Source organism: Lepisma saccharinum, chromosome 1 (assembly GCF_977018435.1).
Source record: "Lepisma saccharinum chromosome 1, izLepSacc3.1, whole genome shotgun sequence".
Lineage (NCBI taxonomy): Eukaryota > Metazoa > Arthropoda > Insecta > Zygentoma > Lepismatidae > Lepisma > Lepisma saccharinum.
Window position 1 is genome coordinate 162,504,401 of NC_139229.1, and position 26,229 is coordinate 162,530,629.

At 35.9% G+C, this 26,229-nt stretch overlaps 1 protein-coding gene across 2 annotated transcripts in view; it reads left to right on the forward strand.

The window, feature by feature from the left end:
* The window catches only part of LOC146003364 (uncharacterized), an 88,208-nt gene that overhangs the window by 52,046 nt on the left and 9,933 nt on the right, over window positions 1-26,229 (forward strand). For both annotated transcript variants that reach the window (XM_083141645.1, XM_083141651.1), the window contains exons 4-11: window positions 1,628-1,779; window positions 4,886-4,965; window positions 6,459-6,566; window positions 8,963-9,064; window positions 11,627-11,740; window positions 14,373-14,457; window positions 19,931-19,953; window positions 26,008-26,116. In XM_083141645.1, the coding sequence (XP_082997771.1) occupies window positions 1,628-1,779; window positions 4,886-4,965; window positions 6,459-6,566; window positions 8,963-9,064; window positions 11,627-11,740; window positions 14,373-14,457; window positions 19,931-19,953; window positions 26,008-26,116 (773 nt within the window). The remainder of the gene's footprint in view (window positions 1-1,627; window positions 1,780-4,885; window positions 4,966-6,458; window positions 6,567-8,962; window positions 9,065-11,626; window positions 11,741-14,372; window positions 14,458-19,930; window positions 19,954-26,007; window positions 26,117-26,229) is intronic.

Here is a 26,229-nt window from a genome sequence, read left to right on the forward strand (position 1 = left end):
GAAATGTGAATTATTTACACTTGTCTCTGCAACTTTATAATTTTGTATGGCTTCCAACAAAGAAATAACATGTTGAAATAACATTACGTTTCAAAATTGAAATTGTTTGTGAGAATGTTGCATTTTCTGTTAGAAAAAATACTATTTTCAGTTCAGTTTGATTTTTTTACAGGGTAAGTATATTTTGTCAAATATGATTTGTTTAGTTCAAAATTAATCCACTACTAAAATAATTTATTGCAATTGTTATTACATTTAAGTAATCACAGCAGATTTTTTCACTTAATGAAATAGTGCCTTTGAAAGGTTTTAATATGAGAACAGAATAAACAAGAATAAGTCACTCAATAATGCAAAGAAATGTGCATGTGTGAAAGATTTTCATCTCTTCTCTTGGAATTTACTACCTTATCCATTTTTTCAGTTTCATATGAATCTGTAAGTTTGAAATAACAAAAAGGAGATTTTTATTGATACATATTGTGCAGCTTTCACACTGAATTGGTATGAAACATGCAACATGCAGCTTTATGACGTTACAGAAAGGTTGAAGGAAATAAAGAAATGTTATCTCACTCCCCTCCTCCATGACTGAAGGGCCTCCCTGATGGTGCAGTGGTAGTGTTGTCGCCTTGTAATCAAGGGGTTTCGGATCCCACTTTAAACTGTAGGTCCAGTCCTGATTAGCCTTACTGCGCATAAAATGGATTTTAAACTTCAAATCAATCAATCCATTACTGAAGGTCATTAACATATGTTAATGTCTAGCTAACTGAATTTCAGTGCTGCTCGTTGCTACTTCTGAGGCTCCCTGTTATCCAAAGCAACAACAAAAAAAATTGCTCCCCCCTCCCCTTAGTTTTGCCTGTACCTCCCTCTCTTCTGTCCTTGTAATGTAATGTATGCTTAGGTGCTTTTTATTTTCATTTGGGAACATAGCTGTTTTATATATTTATATATTTAATAATTAACAGTAGTGTATGTATATATTAATAGTAGTAGTAATAGTAGTAGTAGTGGGGTAATGTTCTACATCATTTATTATGAAGAATCGTATATGGTTTTCAGATACTGAAGAACATGTACATTATTCAAACACAAAAAGTACTGTAGCAAATTAGTAATTTTTGTGGCCTCAAGTCATCATCAGGTGATTACACAAGAATAAACTAAATAAGTATGTGATTATGTTTGCAAAGGCAGTATTATAAGTTGAAAATTGGTGTTGTTGGACACATTGGCAGTCATGAATGTAATTTTTTAGATTATAGACTGAAAGAGATGCCCCACATGATGCTGAAGTTGGATGAATGTTAACCAGTCTTAGGTACTAGGGGCAGCAGAGTAATGAGGTTATGGTATCATCCCAATGATAGAAGAGTTCCAGAAATTAGTAGACAACTACACAGTTTTCCAGTTTGTACAACATGGAGGTTGATTGGTATGGCATTCCTTAATGTGTTGACCTTGAAAGTGGGATGATACACAGGGTTTGCCTATAAGAAAGCTTCACTCTCCAGGTAAGTATGTTAGGTAAGTATATTGTGCTCTAATGTAATTTCTGTTGTTTCTATATTGTACAAGATAGCATAGTGTGTGATCATATTCTTTCATTTCCCTTTACCAGTGCTACTTGGATACTCAATGTCCGGATGGTCTGTACTGCTACTACCCAGCCAACAACTGTGCAGAGTGTACAGATTGCAGCAAATACAACAGGCAGGAGGGAAGTCTGAAGTGTGCAAAGAAACCTACTGATTGTGGAGCATGCTACATAGGGTAAAACTTTTAAGTTGAAAATTAGTCCTAATATTTTTCTTTATTTGTATTTTTCTTATTTACATTGCTTTTGTGTGCCTTTAGGCTTATTGTGGTGATGAGGGTGAATGATGATTTGATGAAATTGTATGACAGCCAGTATGTTCCTCATTGGACAAGATACAACAGGAGGCAGATAACTTCACCTCAAGAAATTGATAAATAAAGTGCATTCTTTTTAAATTATTTTTAAAGTAAGTAAATAGTAAAAATGACTATAGTGGAACCACAAGCAAAACAACCTGCTCAGACCCGCGACTCCTGTGCACCCTACTCCCAGGAGGAGGGGAGGTGGAGAGTTGACCTTGTTTGCTTATGGGCCAAGCTGAAGGGAAGAAGGGAAAGTTGTGTGGGGACTTTTCCTCTAAGGTTTTTTTCCTTGTGGTCGATGTACAGGGTGGGCCAAAAGTCCCTTACCACCCCTTGTAAAAATCGTTTTAGTGGAAATTGATGAATAACAACCATGTGTGACCACATTAGGCCTAGGGGGAAGTCATAAGGTGGGGGTGCCCTTGATGGTGGCCATCTTGAAAGCCGCCATCTTGGATACAAGTCCAGTTTTGTAAATGGGAAGGTAGGCATGTGATACATGATTTTAGGCTAGAATTTGATAAGGAAAACAATGGTGAAGTCGTAATGTTGAAATCTTCATTTGTTAAAAAGGTACAGGCATTCAAATGTTGGAATAACACTTTTACATATGGTGCTCTACGTGAGCACCCTCCAGCGCCACGCACGTGTGTAGTCGTTCACCCCAATTGTCCATGACCCTGCTAAGTGTGTGAGGTAAAATATCAGCACAGGCTGCAAAGATCCTTCCTTCCAGGTGAGCAACATTCCTGATCTTCTCGGCGTATACCTTGGCCTTTAAATGACCCCACAAATAAAAATCCAATGGAGTCAGATCGGGTGAACGTGCCGGCCACTCAATGGAACCACGATGCCCGATCCACCGTCCAGGAAATTGTTCATGCAGATAATCACGGACGTTTAATCCATAATGGGGAGGTGCACCATCCTGTTGGTAAAATAAGGGAAATGTGCCATCCTCGGACAACACCGACGGCAGGATGAGATCACGCAAGGTGATCTGGAATGACGAATGGACCAATTAGTTTGGTACCCCATAGGCCGCACCACACCATAACTTTACCAGCTCCTACCAATTTACAGGGGTCAACCCAGTGAGGATTGGTAGCGGACCAATAGCGACAGTTTTGTTTGTTGACCTCTCCTTGCACATAAAAATTCGCTTCGTTGGAAAACAGGATTTTTGAGGCGAATGTGGTATCTGCTTCAAGTTGGGCAACTGCCCAGTCACAGAATTCCAGGTGTCGATCTGGGTCGTCTTCTGATAAATAATGTTGAAGTTGCAATTTGTACGGATGCCAATTGTTTTTCTTTAGGGTGCGTCTGATGGATGTACGGCTGACACCACATGCCGCTGAGAGGCGACGAGTACTGCGGTGTGGTGATGTTGCAACAGATGCCAACACTGCTATGGTTGTGCCTTCGTCTGTTGCAGTAGTGGGTCTTCCAGACCTGGGTTTGTCCGCTACTGAACCAGTATCCATGAATTTCTGGAAGAGGTTGGCAACACTCACATGAGACACAGGATGTCGATCTGGGTGCCGTTCATTAAATTCAGCTGCTACAACCCTTGCACTCCTTCCACCTCATGCCCTTATTAACTCTTTCCTCTCCTCTGTGGTTAGTGGCATGATTTAGGCACCTGCAACAAATAAAAAATGAAGGTGTGATTCCAACATTTGAATGCCTGTAACTTTTTAACAAATGAAGATTTCAACATTACGACTTCACCATTGTTTTCCTTATCAAATTCTAGCCTAAAATCATGTTTCGCATGCCTACTTTCCCATTTACAAAACTGGACTTGTATCCAAAATGGCAGCTTTCAAGATGGCCACCATCAAGGGCACCCCCACCTTGTGACTTCCCCTAGGCCTAATGTGGTCACACATGGTTGTTATTCATCAATTTCCACAAACGATTTTTACAAGGGGTGCTAAGGGACTTTTGGCCCACCCTGTATAATTTATAGACTCATTCCTTCAGATCTGAATTTTCAACCCCCATGAAGTAAGTGTTACTGTTAACATGTAAAAAGTTGTTTAATCCATAATGTTTCTATTTGTTATGTAAATGAACTCGACACCACTAAATTATATTTTCTCTTGCTGGAAAAACACCATCACTAGTTATGGTTGTTTGAACTGTTTGGTTTTGAAAATTTAGTACATGTTCAGTTGAGGCATATGTCACATCCTCATGTACCCTAAATAAATTCACTTGAATTATTTTAAATCCTGCTTTTTCATAAGTTTTAATAGCAGATATGTAGGCTAAGAGAGGACTTATTAATCTAGTTTTTCATATTTGTAATGTTTGGGTAGTAAGAGGGTGGACTGGTTGACTAGGGTGACACCACCCCTGCTGCTCTGCTGTCAATGCTGTATATTACTAATTCTTCAAACACAAAACAAGTCTGTTCATCTTTCTAGCATGATTTAGCCCTTAGATGTTTATATATATTTCATAAATGACCAAGAATCTGCAGATTGTTTTGAAAAACCAAAACCCATATGGAGAGATTTCAAAGAAAAATAATTAATTCCAAGAAGTTCAACATGAAAAATTAATACAGTTAATCTGGAGATAAGTTTTGTAACAAATCAATTATATAAAAAAAAAACATTACTTTATTGTACACATACAATGTAGTTGTAGAAATTACTAGTGTTGAATTGTTAGGGCCTGTTTTATATTTGTTTAATAACTTTAAGCACTGTATACTGTGTATGATATATCCTTTTGAATTCTAAATGCAAAGAAAATATTTTCCTGAAATACTCAATTGCCTTTAGATGAAAACGTAAACTGAGCTCTCTCCCTTTCTCATTGCAGAAGCATTATGAAAATATAGTCCCTTGTGTAATCAAGTCTCATTTTATGATTGATTTCAAGGTATTCTGTAACCAGTGACTTATCTTCAGAAAATTAGAATTACATATTTTTAAATTTGAGAAGGTTTGTTTTTCCTTTTCAGATTTGAAGATGAAGAGCATTTAAATGGCATAAGGAGTTTGACATGTACCCAACGCATACCTGCATCTGAGAATGATATAGGTTAGAATGATATTTTGTATCATTACATCCTTGAATTATTTTTGTGTGTTCTGTGTATATCTAAAAAGGTTTACTTATTCTTGAAACATAACATTAAGAGAATAATTGCCATTGGTTAAACATGCTATTGAGCATGCAGTTTTAGAAATTATTTTAGTGAAATTAGCTACACAATTACTGATCTAAGAGACACGTACGTGTGTGTGTGTGGGGTGCGTGTGTGCGTGCATGCGTGCGAGAGAGAGAGAGTGATTTGGGTGCATCGCCACATACAGCCATTTTTCACTCTCCAATGTACGCAGGGAAATATCCCGCTATCTAAAATTCTTACTAAAGGTTTAAAATATAGTCTGTACTACTTGCTGGGAATTCCGGGAATTATGCATGGATTATTGTCTCCGGGAATTATACGTGAATTTTCTCCGTAGACGTGAAAAATTGCATCTTTTTTTTACAATTGCAATCCCTTTGAATTTATACATATTTATAAATGCCCTGAAGCAAGTTTTTCACAGTTAAGCTTTTATTTTTATCGAGGAAGGAAAAGAAAGTTGCGTGGGAAATAAAACAGAATTCTCTCAATCAGTTTACTTTGTTAGTGCCCTTTGCAGAATAATCTATCTGAGAGACGGAATATTATTGCAAGATATCTTGAAATTGATTAAGTAAATTTGAGTTTGAAATACTTATACAATTAAATTTTTTTCGTAGATTAACATTTATGACTTGTGTTTGTGAATGCATTTCGAGTCTGAGTATGTGAAATAGCAAATGTAAACTCCACACCTAAATTTTAATATTTTAAACATATATACCGTTTAATTTGAATGGAATTAAAATTTTTGGATACATTGGAGACCCTTTATAATTTTAATATATTTGTGTGTGGGTGGTGGGAGATGAGAAAACATTTGCTTTTACCCTTGATTTTTTTAAACGTTCGCTTTGAAAACCGGGAATTATACTTGAATGTTATCATGGTCCTAGAGTGGCCACCCTGAAAAAGGTTAAAAGTGCAAGGTTGTAAAGGGACCTGCACAAGACAAACACAACACATTATAAAGTAAGAAAAGAAACAAAAACTTCCTCAGAGACAGTGGAAGAGACTAGGTTTTCAAAAGCATTTGTTAAAACACTGTCGCCGTCTCCCAACAGGGATGATAAACAGTTGGAAAGATTAAAAATCTTCCTGAGGAAAGCAAAATCGTGTGAGCATGCATGCATGAAAAATTAGTTTTTCTTTGCTGTTGAATACATTTTTACTTCTCAATCTAAATTAAACACATTGTCTTCAATTAATGAATAAAGAAAAATAATTATGTGTCAATATTAAGTTGATGTTTATTGAGAGGGAAAGTAAAGATACACAGTTACTAGAAAGAATCGACGTGAAATTCATAATTATTCCTGCATAGTATTCTTTATCTCATATAAGATGGTATCATTCACAGTTAAAAAATGACTATAACATTTTACACATTGAATTCTTTCAGAAAATACTGAAGAGGAAGACCAACATTGGCATTACTGGCTTTTGGCTGCAATATTTGCAATTTTATTAATTGCAGGCTTGGGAGCAGTTGTTAAGCATTATTGGAAGGGTATGTAATCAAACGGTTTATTTTCAATGGACATTTCCACTATATGAAATTTTTTTTTAAACCTATTCATCTTATGTACCATGTTGCATAAATGTAGCATGTGCAATATCCACATTATTCATGTCAGTTCCTCAGACATTTTAAAGTCTAGTTTTAAACTTAGAATCATTGAATTTAAATTTAGTGATAAAGATTTTTAAAATTATGTAAGAAGAATTAGTAATAATGTCCATAGTGTAATTTGTTATATGCACAGTGATTAAAGAAACCAGTTGGCATGTCACTTTTTGAATGTTCCAATTGAAATAATTAACTGTTTACATAAGCAGGTGGCTGCATAATTTTTCTTTTAGGAATATTTAATAACATTGCAGATGTTATTTCAGCAATGGATGATATTCAGAGAACAACAGCATTGTACATATAGTCTTTGCCGAAATGATTCAAGGTATGATTATCGTGATCATATGATGAATGTGCACTTTTGACCTTTTCCGAAGCCCTACAGAACTGTGAAAAGTGTGTAAAGTAATAAAATAAAAATTTTCTCGCTATAAGGAGACTTCTCGTACACTGAATGATGACATTAAGTTGAATATCATCCATTGTAGAAACTTCACTTTACTTCTGTTATAGTCATTGGATATACAGTACTAGTTTGCACAGTTCAAGCTGCCCAACTTCATGTGGCTCTATCAAGAAACTTTGCACAGTAAACCTACTTCTCAGTTATGTATTTTATGAGTAAGTGGTGTATTTGTGTAACTGTCATTTAATGAAATCCACACAAGCACTGTGTAAATCCTGGAAAATTCTGGGATACCATCCTATGGCTAAAGGGATCATACACAAGTCTAGGAATTTTAAATATCGTTGTATTTGCAACGAATATGGATTTCTCACATATTAGTAAATCCAAATTTGCCACAACAGGTGTTATTAAGTAAAAAGGAAGTACTTTAAAATATGTAATTTCTTTTAATTTGAATCCTTTTTTTCATATTTCCACTCAGAAATGTGCTGTACACAAAGTTAAGTAAATTAAGAGATGTGACTCCCTGCACTGCAGTGGTTTACACTCTTGCCTTGTAATCAAGGCTTTAATCCCCGGTGGCAACACATTGCACATTGATTATGCTCCCACTTTAAACTGTAGATCCAGTACCGATTAGCCCATTTGAACACAAAGTGTTAATGTAAATGTTACAACACAGAAGTGTCTGTCACTGTACTTCAATGATTATTTGTAGTTTCGTATGGTGCATCAACACTTGTGATGCATTGTTTTTAAGTAATTGTATCCAAATGAAGGAAACAAGACGTGAATCTGAAATCAGATGGAACATAAAATTAACTTCATGCCCTTGGTCCTGAAGTGAAGTGAGTATTGTAAGTCCACTTATGCACAGAAAGGCTATTTGTGGCTGGGCCTATAGTTTCAAATGGGATGCGAATCACTATGTACCTCCACTGGGATTTCAAGTGAGGTGGAAGACCCATCTATCACCTAAACTCCATGGCACAACCGCCCTAGGAGGCCAGTACGTGGCAAGCGGCTTTTCATTGGGTGACATGTGGTCAGCATGTCAAGTCCCATTGCAGTAATTTTCTTGCTTTTGAGGCCAGGGTCCAATGGCATGCCCCAGGGGGTTTGGTGGGGGTCATAACATCTCCCTTCCCTTTGGTCCTGTTTCCCTTTTAAAAAGAATCAAATCAAAGGCAGGACAACATAGCAAAATAAATGAGGGTTTGAAAAAATCCTGTGCATGCTATTGCCAGGGTCTGCCATTATTGCTTTCAAGTAGCTCTCAATTTCTCCTCACGATGGTGTGTCAACACAAACATTTTTTAAATCAGGACTGGTTGCACCAAAGGCTAGAACATTAGCCATTCTCCTCTGTGGGAGCTCATAATTATTATTATTTTTTTTACAGAATTAAGAACTTACAATTTTTATTTACTTTATTATTGTTGTTTTTATTTCTTGTCAAGAACAGTACAGCCAATGGCAAATGTAAAAGCAAATTGTCCATCATCATTCATTGTATTTTCCGCAATGTGGGGATCATGAATTGAAACAAAGTTGCTAATGCCGAGAACATGTCTATTTCAGCATGAGCACAAATCCAATCCTTAAAACAACACATGGTATAGAATTAAAAATATTGAAATAGTGATGGACAATTTGCCTATCATTACTTTTGCTGTGTGCTGTACAGTCATGGACACTTATGGTTTGTAGCAATCCCATTGACTCAATGGAATCATTACAACCCAGAAGTGTCCGTGACTGTAGAAGATAAAAATGTATGTAGCCAGTAGCATAAGATATTTATATTTATATACATGGGCTGTTATACATTAATTATTGTTTAAATCATATTCTCAATTCCCAGGCAATAATAGGAACAATGTACGTGCCCAGGGGACCATAGAACATCCTTCATATGTATTAATTCAAGAACGTGAACCTCCAGCTCAAGAATTTCATGATATTGGTAGGTTTGTCTTCCCATCCTATTCTTCTCTTTCTCTTTGTTTCTGCTCTCCTCTCTCTCTCTTTATTTCTTAGGGCTGAGCCAATACCTGCCAATACCTTTCCAGCATTTTGATCTTTCCCTATGTCTGCAAAATTTCTAATTTTCATTTATTGTATTGGGGAAAAATGGATTTTGTATTTTCATACCAGGTATTTTAATATCTTAATGTAAATCTTGAATATTTTAAAGCAAGCTAATGTGTATATAATTGGGAGTGGAATACTTACACTAATTTTCTGTATCAGTATGTTGAACAACTTTTAATTGGTACAAGTATCGGAATCTGTATGTGTATTGGTTCAAAGTTGTATTAGCTCAACCTCAAATATATATACTTGGGCTGTTTGGAACTGATGGAGACTGTGTCCCAGGTGCCCATATGCTGTAACCGAGAACATAAGTGAGGGTGGTGTGTAAGAGCGGTGATCTTGGACTGTGCACTGCCTGAGCTTCATTTTCCTAGCTGCAGATGGTGCCACATGGCAGACATTTGTTTCTCACAGTGTAGTTGAGTCATGAACAAGTAAGGTGCTGCCAAGTAGAGGGGTATGATTTCAGCATGGAAGGCGACTACCATGGTTCCTGTGGAGAGAAGGTTTGCTTGCAGTTATGATGATAATCAGCTACAAGCAGTGTGCGAGGTGAATCTGCTCCAAGTCCTGAAACCAGCCCTTGACATTGTTGCTCATCTCGAACCCCTGGCATGATTCAGCTGGTATCGGACATAGTAATGAATGACAGGCATGTGACTGTGGAAGATCCTTTCTTGGCACTCGCACTTCTGGCTGTGAAACCTGCCACATACAGTTTCACGACTTGGAGCAGATTCACCACACACACTGCTTGTAGTGTAGTCAGATGATACGGAAGATAGCAACAGTCGTTGGACAAAAAGGCACTTTTCCCAGGGTTTGGCTGCTGGATAGTAGTGATTGGAATGGAGAATGTCTGAAATATAAGGCTGGAATTGAAGGAATTTCATTAGGGATGATTTGATACTGAGTCACTACATAGAGTTAGAGGGCTGTTGTAGCATGCATAACCGATATGTACAGTTGTTTCTAGCATTTACGAGTGGATGTGTTGGTTGAAAGGGTGTAGTTTGTGGGTAATTGCTACTCTGAAACCATTTTCTTGTGTTTGGTGTGGGTGGTAACAGTGAAATTGGAGCTTTGGGTGGATGAGCATTGATTATTAAGTTCAAAGTTCAAAGAGGTTTAGGTTTTATTCAGGGAAAGCCATCACAGATCTGACAAATGAGAAGGTATATCAGGTTAGAGGAGTAGCAAGTGCCTTTGATGTAGATGGTGAGGTTACAACAGTTGACCAAAACTTGATGTAAATGTTGGTTGGAAGGACTTTTGTTTTGGTGTGTTGAAGATGTGCACTGGAGAAGTGGAGGTATTGGAAGTGGTTGGTAACCTTTATGTGGATGGAGGTTGCCAACTGAACTCATTCTTCCAGGAAGGTGATAGCTGTTAGAATAGAACCAGATAGATTTGGGGCTTGTGAACTGTTGTTGATTCAGGAACATTCTCCATGCATCCAAAGCTTGAAGATGTCATCTCTGAATCTGAGCCGGAGGAACGGTTTCATGGGTTGGGAGTGCATTAGCTCTTGTCCCAATCTGCCTTCGAAAAGTTTGGCATATGAAGAGGTTATTCTGGTGCCCATGGTCGTCCCTCTATTGGAAGGAAGTGTATTCTCTTGTTACATATGAGTACAAGATGGGCTATTAGGATCAGGGAGTTGTTACTGGTAATGCACTCATCCATCAATTACCTCTGTCTACCAACATGTCCTGTTGTAAATACTGGGGAAGATTTTACATATTAGTTTTGCCCTCCACACATAGCTCCCAGCTCACCCTAGCTGGTTAGTAACCAATCCCTAACTTATACCTGTCTGTTTGAGCCCAAACATATATTTCCAATATTTTCTATCCCACCAACCATCCAGCAACCTGTCAAAACTGGTAAAAGTGCCTCTTTTTTTCAACATCTGTTGCTTGCTTCTCCCATCATCTGGCTACACTGCAGTACCATGCTGTCTTCGTTTCTCTGGTGTAAAATACAGTAAACAATGTAAAAGTATTCCAATCTTACCAGAATTTGACTGTGCTTGATGTCTTAAACAGGCCATGCTGTACTTGAAGATTATTGCAGATGTTTTAATTTTCCTAAATATTACTACCGTGCGTTCATTTCGATCTTCAGCCGAGAGATCGGGAGAAGCATGGTGGGCGGTGCTGACGGAGATGCCGACATTTGCAGCCTGTAATGCCCGCTTATTTTTATGGACATATGCAGACATTTATAAATTCTTAGAAATAACCATTTATTTTACTTTGCATGTCTTAATAGTGTAAATCATATTATATACACATCAATATCTTTACAAGGAATATTTGCTTACATCTTTTAAAAAAAAAATAACAATTGGTTACTGCCAAGAAACTGAAATTTATACATATGGTTGGCATACATTTATTATTGATTCAAGTACATTCTTAATTCCCAGGCAATATTAGCAATGATGTACATACCCAGAGGAGAATGCTAAATGGAGAACTTCCTCCATATGAGTTATGTATTCAAGAACATGGACTTGCAGGTCAAGAATTGCATGATGTTGGTAAGTTAGTGTGTGTGTGTTTGTGTTTGTTTGTTTGTTTGTTTGTTAACTGAGAAGGAAATGGGAAACACCAGACACTGCAAAAGTTGAATTTTTGTCAGCCACAGACAGCATCTTCAACTGTAGATAAAAGATGGTGGAAATGTGAGTGAGTGTTCGACCTGCAAAGTTGCCAGGTCCAGAGCAGAGTTTCCTGCCTGATTCAGACTTCGGGAAATTATTTCGTAATTTTCAGTATCTAGAACAGTTATGACATTTTGAGAAGTCTTATGTTAAAGGTGCCTAATGTGTTTGGATGTTTTTCTTGGATGTGTTGCTATGAAGTTTGAACTACTTAATTTTTTGTTTCCCAAGTCTACCATTTGGTAATAGTGATTCATGCAGTAGAGAGGGGGAATGGATATTTAATTTTTGTTACTTAGCTTTGCTTTTCTGCCACTTCTAGCTACTCGTGATAATGAGTGATGACGTGAAATTGATGAAGAGGCACTCACAAACAGTGCCGCAACCACAGGGGGGGCAGGGGCCATTGTCTGCTCAACCTTGAATGGAAGTCCATTCTAGGAGGGCAAACATTTAAGTAAAAAAACATGACTAGCAGAATCTAAGAATAGTTGGACAAGATGCAATTAGTTTCTTCTTCCAGACGACCAAGGGAACTTGCAGAGGGGGGACACAGAGTTTCAATTGCCCCCATTGATTTCAAATTTTCGTAACATTTTCTTGATCGCTTCGCTCGCAGTGTCTGCTATTATTATAGTCCAAGTTCAGAGCCATAGCGCTGGGGCCAAAACGGTCTAAATGAGATAAAAAAATGTGTTAAAGAAAATACCATGGTGCCCTGTGAAATTATTTGCACCCTATTAAGTCAATATGTTTTCAGTTTGAAAAATTTGGATCTGAAAATTTTCTTGCTCGCATCGATCCCAATATGATTGTTTTCTGTAATGCATTCTAAATTACCTGAGAAAGAAGTAAGACCAAATATGTAGCTACTTCAGACTGTTGCTGCTAAAAGACAAAATTTGTATTATTTTTACTGTTGATTTGTTATGAGGTGGATGAATTGATTATGTAATGTTTTTAATGTATTCTCATTAATATATATATATATATATATATATATATATATATATATTAAAGAAACTTTGAATGCATACACAATTTGGCATTAACATGTTGCATACTTATGTATTTTCTTATTTTACATCATTCCATGTTGCATAAGTAAAATATATGCTGTACATGAAAGTAATACATGTCATATGTACAAATACAGGGTGGCTCAAAAAGTCACTTAACACCCCCGGTACAAGGCCACTGCAGCACGCAACATGGAAATGGTGATGACCAGTCGTTATCAGGCCAAGGGGGGACCACATTGAAGAAAGTAACAACAATATATAAGACTGACAGTGTTGAAAGCTTACAGAAACAATTTCCAGAATTTTGTTTCTAGCATCAGTCCTATGAATGCTGTATTTACCAAATTTGGAGGGAAACACGACAGGATATGTAATGCTCATGCCCCAACTTGAAGAAGGAAAAGAAAGTTGGAAGTTTCTGCCTTTGACTAAGGTCCCCACATGCCCCTAACTGTTTCGCATTGTTAAAATGTTCTTTTGTTCTCGTTATTGCATATATAAGAAAAAATGTGGTTGAGGAGTTCTAGATTTTTTTAAAGAATCTATCCCATAAATTAACAGAGGGAATCTCAATCATCCTATGTCAATAGTTACAGTGCTTGCACATAAGAATTTGATTATTTGTGCTATACAAGCCTTCAGTACTGAACTCATGTACACAATCTTTGTTCCAAGCACTTTGGAAACATCTTTCACATGCAGTGAGTTCAACTATCTGTAAAGAAAATTAACCATAGGCACATGCATTTTTCTTGTACAGCTGTGTACATTGTGGCAATAGTAAAACATAAGACCATTGCTGACCAGATGTAAAAATGTTGCCTCAAGATGTTTTAATTTTAGGCCAGGTACATCTTCCAGGAGATCACATTTTCCCAAGCAATTAGCCTGCTCCCTTATCAGCCAAGCATGTTCAGTGCTGAACTTACAATCTTCTGGGATCGATTTCTTGCTTGGACATAACTATTCCTTTGTATTTGTTTACTGCCATGAGATTATTTTCATCATTCATCCTCATTCAACCCAGTGAAATAGAAAAGCTATCTAAAATAAGGAAGATTGGAATACAAAACTTTTCTGATGAATAGGCAGCAATAAGTTCAAATTTGAAAGTAACTTACAAGAGTTTACATTGTGTGATAAAGTTCATATAATGTATAAGCAGAAAGAATCTAAAAAAAAAAAATCCAGTATAATTTTCATTTGAGCGTACACTTTCACATGTAATAGCCAAATAAAATATTAAGAAGTATAGTTGTAGCTTTTGTGAAATTCATACAGGTGAATTTTTCAGGTTCCTACAGAAAACTAAACTCAAAATTGTTTCATGTCAAGTGAGAAATAATCTGGAATAAATTATCTGAAGCTTACTGTCATTTTTCGTTAGGAAATAAAATTGAAATACAAATTGCCGTTCACTTAGTTATTTTTGTTCTAGAAGAATATAGCCATCTGTAATTTAATTAATGTTTTATTTTTTATTACAGCCACAGCTGAAGTTATGTACATTGAAAAGGAATGTAATGCGGTGCAAGAAGCAATACCATTTCATCCATCAGTATATTCGGACAGGTGATTCTTTTTTTCAAATCATTATATAGGGTTATTTCTCTTGTAGTCTACAGTTATTTCAAGCATAAAAACACAGTTTTTCGTTGTGAAGTTTCAGGAGTACACACGCTCCCTTCATCAGACATTTATTTTTAGTTTGATTAAAGATACAGTTATAACAATGGTTAAGAATTTTTTAAATACAAAAGAGAATCCCTTATACAATGGATGTTGTCAATGTTACATTGTTGTAATATAGCAACATAACTGTGAAAAAACAAGCGGTCTGTTTTATTTTTATTTCTGATAGAAATTTTGATCACATTATTATTATTAAAAAATTATTATGAATCCCAAATATCATCAGGCAATTCAAAATCATCGTTGCTTTAACAGAGTTTCTTGATGTTTTCTGTTACATTAAATTTTGAAGATGGTGGCTTACTCCACTTATGAAAAATAAAACTCCATTAATTAATTTTTTCCAGTGTTCTTCTGCAATGAACGAAGCTTCCCAGACATTCATATCTGTTTCCCGTTACTCTTTTTATAACTCTTGTCTTTTTAATCAAATGTTTCTCTTGATGATGTGAGCTGACAAACCTGTTCTTGGGTTTAGATTTATAATGTCCAAATCGTGTTCGTGCCATCTTATTGTCATTTTCCTTGCTGTTTGTCCTACATAATCCTTTGAACATGAACAACGTATATTATATATTCCTGTCGTTTCCACATCTGGTAGAGATTTTCTCATTTTGTATTCATTAAATGTACATTCCAAACTTCTTGGTGATTTAAAAACAATTTTGAAATTAAATGTTCTAAAAATTTTTGCATGAAAATCCCTTGTGGAATGGAATGCAAACAAATTTCTTTTTAACGGATTTCTCATCTTTGTCCGTATTTCTCTTTTCCTTTAGTTTTCTTGCGACTTGTTTTTTGATTTGGTTTATTCTGTTAGTGTGAAAGCCATTTTCTTTTGCTATATTAAAAAAACCTTTCTTCTTCATTTTTGATATCCTTATTATAAGAACATAGTCTTTGTGCTCTCAGAAAAAAAAAATATTATCCATTGCTATACGAGAATGTTCTGAATTGGTATGGATGTATTTTTCCCCTGCTAGTTTTTTCCTATGGACTGATGTTTCAATTGTTGTGTCAGTTGTCTTAATTTTCAGATAAAGGAAAGAAATTACATTGTTATTCATGGGTTCACAAGTGGATTTTATGCGAGGGTGTGATTCATTTAACAATTTAAATACGTCCATGATGATGTTCTCATTTTTAGCAATAATTAGCACATCATCTACATATCTGATGTAGAGAATGATATCTGCACCTATCTGATTAACAATTGGAGATTCTATGTAATGAAGGAAAATGCTCGAGATGATTGATAGACCATTACTTTGATGATAAATTTTGCCATGAAATATGAAGTAATTGTAATTTGCACACACAGTAAACCATCGAACCATTTCCCATGCTTCTACCAGGTTAACCTTCATCTCAATAAGTCATCTGTGGCACCTTCTATTGGGACACTAGGATATAAATTTTTAACATCAAAACTTGCAATACGATACATATTATTCCAAACTATATTAGTTTCTGTTTCACTTCATATGCATTTTTAACACTGAATGGTGTTTTTTGTTTAATTATAGCAAGCCTTTCAACTAAATATTTGGATAGTTTGTACACAGGATGTGTGAAAGTTGCAATGGGTCGTATTGGAGTTCCCTGCTTGTGAGATTTTGGTAGTCCAAAGGCGATTGGCAGGTTTGAATTTTTGAGAATGAGTTTTTTCTTCACTTCTCTTGGTATCGTGATACTGCTTTCAATTACTTTGTTTACCTCATTCATTATTTTAGTTAAAGGGTTCTGAGAGCTTTCTGTGAAATTGTTTACATTGAAACATTCTTCCATTTTTTCTTTATAGTCCTTCATACGGATAAGGACAGGTTTATTTTCCTTGTCCGATTTTATTAAGAAAATGTCATTTTCATTTTCTCTCAACCAGATCTTGAAACTACGAACTTTTTTCCCCAACCTTATATGCTCTTTCTCCCATTCTGTGTATTTTGGACCTCTGTTATTTCTTCTGTTGTATTCAAAACTTAACCGTTCATCAAGAGCATCATGTCTGAGACTTCGTAATTTTCTCTTTTCTTCCCCATCATCTAATAAATTCAGTGCTTTTTCTATAGAAATCACAAAATCCTCCGTGTGTGTATAAGCACTACCAACTGAAAATTTCATTCCGAATTGAAAAATTTCTATATACTCATCAGGTACTTCAATATCTTTAAGATTTATAAATAATTTGTTCTCTTATAGTCTACGGTTATTACAAGCATAAAAACACAGTTTTTCGTTGTGACGTTTCAATACGTACATACAAGAAGAAAGAAAAAAATATATAGGGATAGACCAATTTTAACCTTTTGGAACCCAAGGCCATTTGGTGCCCAAGCCGATTTTGAGCAAAATGCAGAGTTTCAATTAAATGAGTGTAGATCAGAGACTAATTGCCCTAGAGAGATGAGTGATATACCGTTGTACGCGGAATGAACCAGAGATTCAGACTATATGAAATTTATGCAAATTCGGCATATATGTGGCAGTGGGGAGGGGGCTAACTCTCAAAATTCCAAAATTTCTGGAAAGAAAATTTGGTTCCCCCACCCTCCCCTCAAGAAAAAAGTACATGACAGTGTCGACATGCACATGGAAATGATCGCTGACATGTAAGGAACACAAAAATATTTGCATTATTATCATATGACCAATGTAACTTGAGTTGTAGCCCCAAAAGGAATTGTCGGCACGCCACTGATTCAAGCTTCAAAATGCAGCGGTACCTTGAAATGACTTTAGCTCAGAGACTATTTGCCCTGAAGATATGAACGATATACCGTTGTACGCAGAATGAATCACAGATTCAGAAGATATATAATTTATGCACATTCGGCATATATATGGGGGAAAGGGGGGAAATCTCCTGAAAATACTTTTTTTTTTAAAAAAAATAATGTTTCTCCCCCCCCCCAAAAGAAAAGGATATGAAAAGTTCAAAATGCACATAGAAATTATCCCTGACATGTAAGGAACACAAAAATATTTGCATTATTATCATATGACCAATGTAACTTGAGTTGTACCCCCAAAAGGAATGGTCGGCATGCCACTGATTCAAGCTTCAAAATGCAGAGTTACATTGAAATGACTATAGCTCAGAAACTAAATGCTCTTGAGATATGAAAGATATACCGTTGTACGCAGAATGAATCACAGATTCAGACAATATATAATTTATGCACATTCGGCGTACATATGGAGGGGGAAAGGGGGGAAATCCCCTCAAAAATACTTTTCTTAAAAAAAATTGTTTCCCCCTGCCCCCCTGAAAAAAATGTCAAAATGCAAAATTTATGCAAATTTGGCGTATATATGGAGGGGGAAGGGAGAAAACCCCCAAAAATTATTTTAAAAAATTGTCACTTCACCCAAGAAATGTCCTTGCACTTGGGCACAAAACAACACCTACGCACAACATTCACGGACGAAAAGCTAGAACGCAGTGAAAAATGAGCGCCAATTCTTGCAGCTGCTTGAAATTCTATTTTTAGACAATGTAGGGTAACCTCTGTTGCATCTTGTGGACACTTGTGCTAAAAAAAACAAAGGTTTCCTTCAGCGTGCTTCGAAATTCCATTCTCTCAATGCAGATTCAACAACTAGTCTTCCCCCTCCCCCTGCTTGCGCCCTCACGGAAAACTTTCATTTTGACATCAGATACTGATAAACAAGCTTCCTTTGAATGCAGTTAACAGGAGGGAGTGAAAAAGCATTGCTTTAGAACAACAAAGCCTGTCTTCCTTTGTCGGCAAAAAGAAAAGCCCCTTTCCCCACCTTTCCTCCTCCATTTTCATGACAAAAAAAATGCAAAAAATACATTTTTGTTAAATACATGTGTTAGGAACAATATATTAAAAAAATTGAAAATCTAGCCGAAAATAGAAAAGTTATAACGTAAAAACTACGACCTTGACACAGCATCTCGATCGAGATGCTTGGGACCATGAGGGTTACATTTGGGTATCTCGATCGAGATGCTTGGGACACAAAAGGTTAAATTTTTGCTAGTACTGATAAAGGACTGATATAAAGTATGCAGATTTGGATGTTTGCATATGTTTCTTGAAAATGATTAAGACTTCATTAACCTCTTTAATTAATGCATGTAACCTGCCGATTTCAGTAAGTTTTGTTTTGAAAAAGAAACTACTTATTTAGACTTTCATTGTACAAAACATCGGCATATTTAAGTTTGCAAACAATAAAAACAAAATGGTAGAATTTTGCTCTAAATTACAGGCTATTTATAGATATATCAGATAAAATTATCAGTAGTACAGTTGAATCTGAGTTATAAGTATGTCAAGATGAAGAGAATATAATACGTATAACTGAGAATTACTTGCAAATCATATTTAAATAACATGTCATATCATTATTAAAGTACAGTAATTGCATCTATTTTGAGTTACAACATACAGTATAATACATGTTATTCTGTCATGAAGTGGTAAATTAAGAAATCTAAAAGTTTGATTCTTAAGTACATTACTTTTGCCACTTTAATAGTTTTATGTTGATTAGTGTCCACTTCCCATATAAATTTTAATTTTCCTCTCTGTTCTCCATGGCTCCCAACTTTCACTGAAGGAACCGCTGTTCTGTTTTTATTATGGCACACTGCAAACCTCAGCTGTCTGCATCTTTTTTATGTGTGTGCTTTCATATCAGGATTACGTAAAATAAAATTGGTATAATGTTCTGAACAAATGCTGCAAATCTTTCTCCTCTGATTTCATGACTCCTCTCCTTGCCTTCTCTGTAACACCGTTGAGCTGCACTCATCTTTCTCGCAACTCGAGACCAACCGCTGCCATGTCCGCCTATGCTGTTTCATATTTGTGTTTTTGTAACAACAAGAATGTATGCTTCTGTGACATTGTCGTAGCTTGGTTATGCACAAATCAACTATTTTATGAAATTTAGTATGTGTAAATAAGAATTAAGTATAAATACATTACGTACAAATAAGGTTTAATTAACATGTTTTTAAATTATATTTTGCTGGGACCTACAGTAATTTACCTATATAACAAAATTACGCAAAACTGAGTTACATATAAAGCAGTCTCAACTGTATTACTGATACATTGAGTTATGCTTATACAGTGGAACCCCTATTTTACGTTTTCCCACATTATGTATGCAATCTTGATGGTCCCAACATAGCAAATTGTTAAAAAAATTCATCAATCTTACATTTTCATACATTTTTTTTAGCCTGATTCCCTGAAAAATGTAAAATTGAGTTTTACTGTATTAGCTGATATTAGTGTACCAATAAATCTGACCCTTTCTCACAATAAGGTATGGAACAATTTACTGATGAAGCCACTTATTTTTATTATTTCAGTGAACCGGAATCAACTCAGGCAGGTAAGCATGTTAACGACTAAAAATTACTCCTTCATAAAAGAAAAAAATGTACTTTTAAACTTACTATGATACAGTTTTTTTTTTATTTTTTTTTTATTATTTTTTTAATGGAGATAACAGTTATTGGGAAATATTAAGCTAACTTGCATGCATTAAATTTTTGATTGGCTTCCAGTGATATTTTTTACTACAGTGAAACTCTGATTTTATGTTCCTAGATTTCACATTTTTCCCGCATTATAATTCAATCTTTATGATCCCAACAGGGATTTTTCATTTTCGTCCATTTTAAGTTCCTTCACCTTGGTGCCTTGAGAAACAAAATTGAGGTTTCACTGTATACAGTATTACTTAACCTCATCCAGCAAATCTGCCAATTGAAACGAATTCTAGTGAAATTGACCCCTCCATGTAGCTATGCCTTTATCATTATCATTCCCAACCTGTAACCAAGCAAACCACCAAGTTCCACATTCAGCTACAGACCCATACCTTACTAGTTAAATCTATAAGCTATTGGAGTGAATGGTGAACAAATGCCTTTTCTGGTATCTGGAAAAAAATGACTTAGTAATTTCCAATGCGGCTTTGTGCCAGTCATCTACTACGAAAAGTCTTTTGAATCTTGCGTCTTTTTTTTTTTATCAATCTCACTGCTATTTTTTTTCAACCTCAAGATAGTTATCATTAGAGCCCGGAAGTTCAAGCATTTATTTTCGTTAAAATAGGCAGGCAAAAAGGCATTTATAATGTGGAAAATAGGCACTAAAAATGAAAAAAAGGCAAAATAAACCGAAAAAAAGGCACATTTGGAAGTCGCTTACTTTTATCTATAATTTCTGGCAAAATGTTAAAATCTATATTGGAAAGAGCATTTCAATTTTCTCCATCTTGATTGCACATAACTACAAGGTGTTTTTTTTTTAAGTTCTCAACATTCATTGAAAGTCGTCTGTCAGAGAGAATGTTTTTCATAATAGAAAATGATCTTTCTACTTCGACAGAAGTTATTGGAGCATACATAAAACAAGCTAATGTAGCTGGACTCATTTCGGTAACAGCATTTTCACCTTTTAGAATATCACAAATTGTTTTCAATTGTTTCAGGTCCTCATTTGCACTCACTACCCATTTGCCCTTCTCCACAACAGCTGACCCCTTTTCTCCTGGCACTTCCATCATCTGCTGCATAGATTCCTCGAAGATTTTTCATGGATGCTATAAGAGTCTCACCTCTTTTCTCTAGCTTTGAAATTGTCTCTGGCAATGCACCATAATGTGCAAAAATAAACGACAGTTCATTCTTCAGTTCTGAATAGCGCAGGAGTTTTTTCACTTCACGAATTGAAGCCGCTTCATTTTCTGGAAGAGCATCGATCACCTCACTTTCAAGGTTGTTAGCATAATACATAGCTGCTGATATCCAGGTTCCCCATCTCGTCAAGACTGGTTGCGGAGGTAAACTAAGCTCAGGCCCAACATGCTGAAATTTTCGGTTTCGAGAGGGAGATTTCAGAAATATCTTCTTTGTGTTCGAAATCTGCCTGTCCACTTCTGGGTGCAACACCCTAACTTCTTCGGCGATTCTGTGCATTGCGTGGGCTACACATGTGATATGAATCATGTTCGGGAAGAGAATTTTCAATGCTATGGCAGCCTTCTTCATATAGGGAGTTGCATCACTGATAAAAAGTAACACGTCATCATGATGTACACCATCTGGCCAGAGCAGAAGTAGGGAATTTGAGAATAACTGAGCTATTGACGAACCATTGACTCTCTCTAGTTGTTCTGACGTGAGAAGAAATGAAGAGGATTCTCCGCATGTTGGTTCCATATTTCCTATGATGACGTTGGCCATTTAGCGTCCCATAGCGTCCGTAGTTTCATCTATTGAAATCCAGATCTTTTTTCCACCAACTTCAACACGAATTCTTTGCAGAGCTTTTTCGTAGCAGATGCTTAAATATGTTTTCCGCAGCGTAGATTCCGACGGCACCATTTCTTTAGTGTATTTCTCCAGGAATTTTCTCAGTGACTTGTTTTCCACTTTCCAGAAAGGTATTCCTGCTTCCATGAAAGCTTTGCACAGTTCAAGAGAAAAGTGAGATTTCCTGTTGGATGAAGTGCTGTTGAAATTGATTGATTGATTTGGTGTTTTAAGTCCACTTTATGCACAGTAAGGCTGTTGAAATTAGGGATATCTTCTTCTGTCCGATCATTTTAGCAGCTGCAGGTTTATGTTTTGCTGTTGACACATGCTGAAATATAAAGTATTTTTTTTTTTATGGTTGATTGTTTTTTCACATATCTTGCAGAGAAGAATAGTACAGTCTGTCGAAAATGTGCTTTCACCAAATTCACGCACGTAACCATGTAATTTACCACTTTTAATGGCACACTAAATTTCGGCATGATGACAACTACTACACGATTCTTTCCCTCCAAAGTGCAGAACTTACCTAAAGATAGAGAACTTGATTTTGGAATCCATGCAAAGGCCCTTGTGCATTAGTGCTGTTTCTTGTCAATAACCTCCTGACACGGATGCTGGACGTGATGACGTAATTGTGCAGGTGTTCTGCAACAGGTATTCATCAGTCAATCATGCACAAGGAAATGTTAACGGAAAGGCAATATCCTAAATCAGCATGGAATACTTTTTTCTCACACTTTTCTCCTTCAGCAATGTTGAAACATACCTGAGTTCAATATTACTTTATTAAGGTGAAAATTATTCACATAATAACCGAAAAAAAAAATAAATGCCAACAACGTTTTTTGGGAAAAAAATAATTTATCCTACACATTTTTTTAAAGAAATTGTCAAATTTAATTGAAAAAGGCAAAAAAAGGCATTATAATTAAAAATGGGTAGTGTGGTCCCAAATAGGCAAAATGAAAAGGCTTCTAAAACATTCGAAACAACATAAAAAACGTATATCCGCAAAAATTTTATCAATATATGCAGTAGATAAAAAGAGGCATTTTGCCAAACTTCCGGGCTCTAGTTATCATTATGCAATTCTCTGTCACCTCTATGACTGAGGCCTTCAAGGTAATCATGCTACATTTTTAGTCAATAGTTTAAGAAAGCATCATTTTTGTGTTTCTGTGGAAATACTGTATCAGAGAATTTTCTGCAGGAAAATGTGGAGTCCCACAGGGTTGTGCAATATTTTTCTGTTGCCATGAACAGTATCTGTGATTTGTTCCCGTGTCAGGTTTACTATATGTGGATGATCTTGCTCTTCTGTCTCTGGTAAGAAACTTGCACCCTGCTGTGCATCCACTCTAGTTGACATTGCATCATCTTGGAGTGGGATCACATTGATTTTTGTTTTTCACCCATGAAAACCAAGTACATTTACTTAAAAAGCAGAGAATCATGCACTCTGATCCTGTTCTTTATCTGGAGCATACTTGTTTGGCTTTTGTCAATGAACTATGCATTTTGTGACTACTCTTTGACTGCAAGCTACATGGATGCGACACATTCTCCAACTGAATATCTCTCTGCCTTTGAGCTCTAATTTTCCCTAAAATTTATTTCATCAGTCAGCGAATCAATCCATTTGAATAACGTTCATCATTTGGGCTTTTGACTAACAAATCATACCAGTGCCATTTAGTAGCCTCTATGTTGAGTCATTTGTACTTCCATTAGAGCTCATACAATTTTGTGTGGATGGATCCAGATACCATGATTATGTTGAATGTATCCTCATTCCTGACATTATAGTTCCTGTCTTCCCATATAAAGGAATTAGTTACAAGTATTTTGTCCTGATTTTTTGGAACTTATTTTATGGTTGCATTTTTACAATTCATTATGTGTGTGTGTGTGTGTGTGTGTGTGTGTGTGTGTGTGTTTATGTGCGCATGCACACATGCCAGATATATTGTAGTTGTTAATGTCACACAAAGTAGCCAGTAAACCTACGAAAATGCATGAATTTGCTAATGAACTCAGACAAACCTTGGAATTGCCATGTAAAATGCAGAAAAGAACAATACAAACACAAACCAATTATCCAACTTCTACTAATTAGATTTTGCATATTTTTATTTTATTGTCGTATCAGTTGCTCAATATGGCGTACTATGGGCCAATAATTACGTACAGAGCAGAGACTTGGAGAATGAGAGAGAGAGAGAGAGAGAGAGAGAGAGAGAGAGAGAGAGAGAAGAGAAGAGAAAGATGCTGGCAGTGGAGATGAAATTTTTAAGGTGTATATTGGGGAAAACTAGAAATGATAGAATAAGGAATGAGGAGATCCGACAGATAGTGGGTGTGGTGAAGTTTCAGGACAGAATAGATCAGGCACAGATGAGATGGGAATCAGGCCAAGGGAGAGACCAAGATATCTGTGGAAAGACAGGGTGGCTACTCACCGGGAATTCTGCATGGATTATTGTCTCTGGGAATTATGCGTGAATTCTGCTTGAATTTTTCTCTGAAGACGTGAAGAATTGCAACCTTTATTAATCCAGATCCCGTTGAATTTATACATATTCATAAATGCCTTGAGGGCAGGTTTTCACAATTTAGTTTTTGTTATTATTATCAAGGAAGGAAAAGAAAGCTGCGGGAAAATAAAACAGAATTCTCTCAACCCATTTACTTTGTTAGTGTCCTTTGCAGAATAATATCTGACACGCTAGATAAGATATCTTGAAGATGATTAAGTAAATTGTATTCTGAAATTCTTATATTTTCTTAGATTATAATATAAACTGTAACATTTGTTACTTATGTTTGTAGATTTACTGTATTTCTAGTCTGAGTATGGGATGTGGCAAATGTAAACTCCGCACCTTAAATATTTTGAATATATCTACCGTTTAATTTAATTATATTTTTTTGGACACAATGGAATCACAAACACCCTTTATATTCGTAATATATTTGTGTGTGGATGTGTGAGAGGCGGTAATGCATATGTAAGTTGAAATAGAGAAAACATGTGCTTGTAGCATTGAATTTTTTAAAGATTCGCCTTGAAAACCGGGAATTATACTTGAAGTGTGTTATGATTCTAGAGTAGCCACCTTGAAAGAGCAGATAGCGTAGGGTGACCGTACGTCCCATCCATATTATTAAAAAGCCACATCCTTCCTTTTATAAAAATCTAGAAATTATCTTGAAAACCCAAGTCTAAATTTGAGAAACATTTCATGTTAAAAAAATAAGCATTGTTTTGTATGTGTTCCGTTATTTGTAGAACAGTGAATTGGCATGCAGTGTCTTTACAAATTTGCAAGAAGAACTTAAAATTCCTGCATCTTGACACAAACTCACAAGGAAAATCTAGAGTTGTGTGTCTGATATGTGGGGTAAGATTTTCAGGGAGATTTATAGACGATTGATGAATAATATAGCTGATCTCAAGAAGATTGGTTGTTCTGCAAAATACTTGTGATATTACTCAACTTCAGCTTAGGACTAACATTAAAGGTTGATCAGAAAGGACGAGAAATGCTATGTAAATCATACTGATATTAAATAATTAACACCTTTTGACAAGGGGAGATCATACTTAATTTATAGTTTATGATATATCATTTATGTGATCCTTCCTTTAGTAAATAATAACAATACGTTAAAAATAGTAATAATTTTATAATTAGGCCTAACCGATTTTTCCACCGATTTTTCCAGGAATGGGGGGGGGGTGTAAAATGATCTTGAGAATGTTCCATTTTTGGGTCAAAAATATTATGGTCACCCTAAGATAGCGAAGAGTGTTGGAGAAGAGGACAAGATTAAAACACCGTGGAAAAAGAGGAGTGGTGGAAGACCAGGAAATGTAGAGGCTTGACTTCTATGCCAACCCAGCCAGAGGCAGAAAACTGCAAAGGATGATGATGATGATGACATTACATGGTGAAAGTAACCCTATGTGTCTGTCAACCTCTCTCTACAGTACACCGTAGACTGTATTTTGCAGACCCCCCCACACACACCTCTACCTACCTACCTCTCTTTGTACATTTTTGTGTGCTTTTATATAAGTAGATAGCTATCAATAAGAACATTTTTTTTTTTTAAAGAAAGTTCACCAACTCATGTAGAAGAGAACAATTCCAATGACATTCATGCAGAAGAGTACATTGATGCACTTCAAGATGAGGAAACAATGCAGAGCTATTGGACTCCTGGGTAAGTGATAAATAATATAAAAAAGCATTTTTTGTTAGTATTATCAGATTTGCTTGTGCATGTGGAGTTTATCTGTCAAGTACACATGCCACAGTCTGTAACGTCAGCAAATA